Genomic DNA, 3,637 nt, shown 5'->3' with positions numbered 1-3,637 from the left:
ATCTGCATCTGTGGTTGCAATTGTTGTTGCTGTCACGACATGCGTGTGTGACTTCAAGAGGAGGTTTGTCATGTGTTATGACATCATGAGTGCCAACTTCAAAGATTATTTGTGCGATGGGCTGGAAGCGTGGAATCTGGATCCCCAACACAGCTTGGATTAATTAGGTATATTAGATAGATGGGGGGCAGCCTAAAAAGGTTGATAGAATTGGCCGGAGCTAAAGTACAAAGTTACAAACTGGATTAGGCGAGCGGTACCAAACTTGTTTGGTGCCCTTGTGTATAGCGTCGCTTCAGCTGACGAGGAGGAAGTAGGACCGTCAGCAAAAATTGAGGGGCACAGCTGGCAAGAAGGTGGAGATGGAAAGAATGAATATGAATATGGGGGATGTCTCAGGAAGGCGGCCAGTTGGCCGCGCAAGGGACCAGGGGGGGAAACCTCGAGGTCGTTTTTCTTGTTTTGTTGCGCTCTCTCTCTCTCTCTCTCTCTCTCTCACACACACACACACGCACGCACACACACACACACAGTACACACACGGCCCTTCGCCTCTGATGCCGTTGCATGCACAAGGCTTCTTGTAGCGCATACTCTCTCTCTCTCTCTCTCTCTCTCTCTCTTCCACCATGCCCATGCAGAAGTAGCTAGCATGAGAACGCCTCCTCGCCACTTGCTCCACCTGCTGCTCCTCTTAGCGGCGCTCATCAGCTGCCGTTCCCACGCTCATCACTATGGATTCGAGAACGACAGGCTGCAGCGGGCATACACAGCATTGCAAGCATGGAAAAAAGCGATTCACTCCGACCCCTTCAACATCACAGCGTCATGGAAAGGGCATGATGTGTGCAGTTACCAGGGGGTGTTCTGCGAGGCAGCAGCGGATGACCCTTGCGAGAGGACAGTGGTGGGGATCGATCTTAACAGGGGTGACTTGGCCGGCACGCTTCCGGAAGAACTATGCCTGCTGACGGATCTCGTGCTGCTGCATCTCAACTCTAATCGCTTTTGCGGCACGCTTCCCCTAAGCTTCCCTAAGATGAAGAAACTCTTTGAGCTGGACTTCAGCAATAATCGCTTCGTGGGAACGTTCCCCTCTACGGTGCTGGAGCTGCCGGCCCTCCACTACCTCGACCTCCGCTTCAATGAATTCGAGGGGCCCATTCCTGCGCTGCTCTTCGAGAAGAAGCTGGATGCAGTGTTTCTGAATAACAACCGCTTCACAGAGAACATCCCACTGAACCTGGGCAACTCTCCGGCCTCTGTCATCGTGCTGGCCAACAACAAGCTGTCCGGGTGCGTTCCCCCGAGCATAGGGAATCTGGGCTCTACCCTGAACGAGCTCATCCTCATCAACAATGGGCTTTCCGGGTGCATCAACCCCAACATAGGCCTGCTTCGCAATCTGACGATCTTTGACGTCAGCTTCAACGAGCTGACCGGCAAGCTCCCCGAGACCATTGCCGAAATGGTGAGCCTCCGCCAGCTGAACGTCGCCCACAATCGCTTTATAGGGGAGGTTCCCCCGGAGATCTGCGCACTGCCTTATCTGGAGAATTTCACCTACAACTACAACTTTTTCACTGGCGAGGCCCCCAACTGCTTGTCTCTACCGACTTTCAATGACCGGGATAATTGCATAGCGGGGCGTCCTGCGCAACGCCCTTTCAAGGTGTGTGCTAAGGCCTTGTCACACGTGAAGAGCTGTGATGAGTTTGTCTGTGGGCCACCACCTTCCCCATCGCCTCCCCCGGTCCCTCCATCACCTCCTCCTTTGCCACGGCCACCACCGCCACCATCTCCACCTCCACTAGTTTGTGCAAAAAAGAAACCACCCCCACCCTCGCTCCCTCCTCCTCCCCCGCCCTTCTCTCCACCACCATCACCGCCTCCTCCTCCCTCACCGCTTCCTCCCCTACCAACAACATCCCCACCTCCTCCCCCACACACTCATCATTATCATCACCACCTCCAAACCCCTCCCCCTAGTCCTCCTTGCAATATACCTTCTCCTTCCCCCGGTCCTCCATACTAAGACATTAGACTAGCATTTTCTTATCACTTATACAATTGCATTAAAAATGGTGTTTGTTTTACTACTTTGTACACAATATGTTGAAAAATTATGAAAGCTAGGATCTCTCTTGCCAATAATTTGTGAAACAAAAGAAAGCTTCATGCTCCTCTATGGTGGATTTGTTCATTTTTTTATATCGTTTTTTCTAGAGTTATTTCTTGTTTGCATCATATTTTAGTTGTTATTGTCCAATGCCTGTGTGTGTGTGTGTGTGAGAGTGAGAGAGAGAGAGAGAGAGAGAGAGAGAGAGAACTTAATTGTTACTATGGATAGCAATGGTTGGATCTTATGACTAATCCAATGGAGAGTTGCAAAGTTGATATGTTGAAGAGCCCTTTGAAGATGCAAGACAAGTTTTACATGTCTCTAAATAAATTAAAAGGTCACAACTATATTTGTTCGAGCCAAAGGCACACTTTTTACAACAAGTTCTATTTGAATCGCAGTCTTTCTTTCTATTCATCTCCATCTCTCCCTAATTTTCATGGGTTCTCTCTCTCTCTCTCTCTCTCTCTCTCCATCTCACACACTATCTCTCTTGATATCTCTTCCCTCTCTCTCCTCTCTTTTTTCTTTCTTTTGCACCCACACACACACTCTCTCTATCCCCCTTATGTCTCTTTATCTCTTATCTCTTTTTCTCCCTCCTTCCATCTCTGTATGTGTTTATCTTAGGTAGCATTGTTTCAATCTATTCATCTTCGTTTTTTTCCTGAAATTTTTAAGTAATGTTCTTCTGTCTCATACATTACCTCTCTCTCTCTCTCTCTCTCTCAACCTCCAACTATCCTCTTTCTCTCCATGTCCCTTTTCGGCTCACACACCGTCTCTCTTGATCTCTTCCCTCTCTCTCCTCTCTTTTTTCTTTTTTTCTCACCCACACACACTCTATCCCCCTTATGTCTCTCTATCTCTATCTCTTATTCTCCCTCCTTCCATCTTTGTATGTGTTTATCTTAGGTAGCACCATTTCAATCTATTCGTCTTCATTTTTTTCCTAATTTTTGAAGTAATGTTCTTCTTTCTCATACATTAACCCCCCTCTCTCTCTCTCTCTCTCTCTCTCTCTCTCTCTCTCATTGTATCTCTCTTATCTTTGTGCAATGTTATATCTTCTTTAGAAGGATCACAATGCTCACCCATAGTAAGGACTTTGTGTTGGCTTAGTACATTTACAAAAGTATTCCCAATGTTCCATGATACTTGTCTCTATGTGAGGAAACATTACATATAAGTGTTTGAATCACGTGCATGAAATCTTTTAACAAAACACAAGCTTTGACAAACACATTATTTATAGTAATAAAAATACTAAAATGGTTTCTCAACCTTGGAATAAATTTAACAATAACTCAAAAAACATATTACTTTTAGCCTTTTGCCTTGCAACAAAATGTTGAGCTTGTGATTGCTCAAACTAAATTGGTGGATGAACATATTGTGATTTATGTTCATTCCAAACTCTTGTTGTAAATATAGATGGATGAGGTGAAAGAAAGGTGAGAGGGATGAGAGACCTAGAGTGTAGAGGAATGAGAGGTGGGAGAGATAAGAGAAGTA

General features: G+C 46.3%; 1 protein-coding gene across 1 annotated transcript; it reads left to right on the top strand.

The window, feature by feature from the left end:
- Positions 1-417: 417 nt before the first annotated feature.
- On the top strand, positions 418-2,082 carry LOC147444561 (leucine-rich repeat extensin-like protein 7). The gene has a single exon (XM_086527885.1). It carries the CDS (start codon positions 653-655, stop codon positions 2,033-2,035), a length of 1,383 nt encoding a protein of 460 aa, XP_086384011.1. The 5' UTR covers positions 418-652; the 3' UTR covers positions 2,036-2,082.
- Positions 2,083-3,637: the final 1,555 nt, after the last annotated feature.

The sequence above is a fragment of the Adiantum capillus-veneris genome, chromosome 13 (genome assembly GCF_014529385.1).
Source record: "Adiantum capillus-veneris isolate H3 chromosome 13, ASM1452938v2, whole genome shotgun sequence".
Taxonomy (NCBI): Eukaryota; Viridiplantae; Streptophyta; class Polypodiopsida; order Polypodiales; family Pteridaceae; genus Adiantum; species Adiantum capillus-veneris.
The sequence above is the reverse complement of the archived record's forward strand: the minus strand, read 5'-3'. Positions and strand labels throughout refer to the sequence as shown.

Coding starts and splice junctions, on each gene's coding strand:
- LOC147444561 (XM_086527885.1), top strand. CDS start 653: ATGAGAACGCCTCCTCGCCACTTGCTCCACCTGCTGCTCCTCTTAGCG.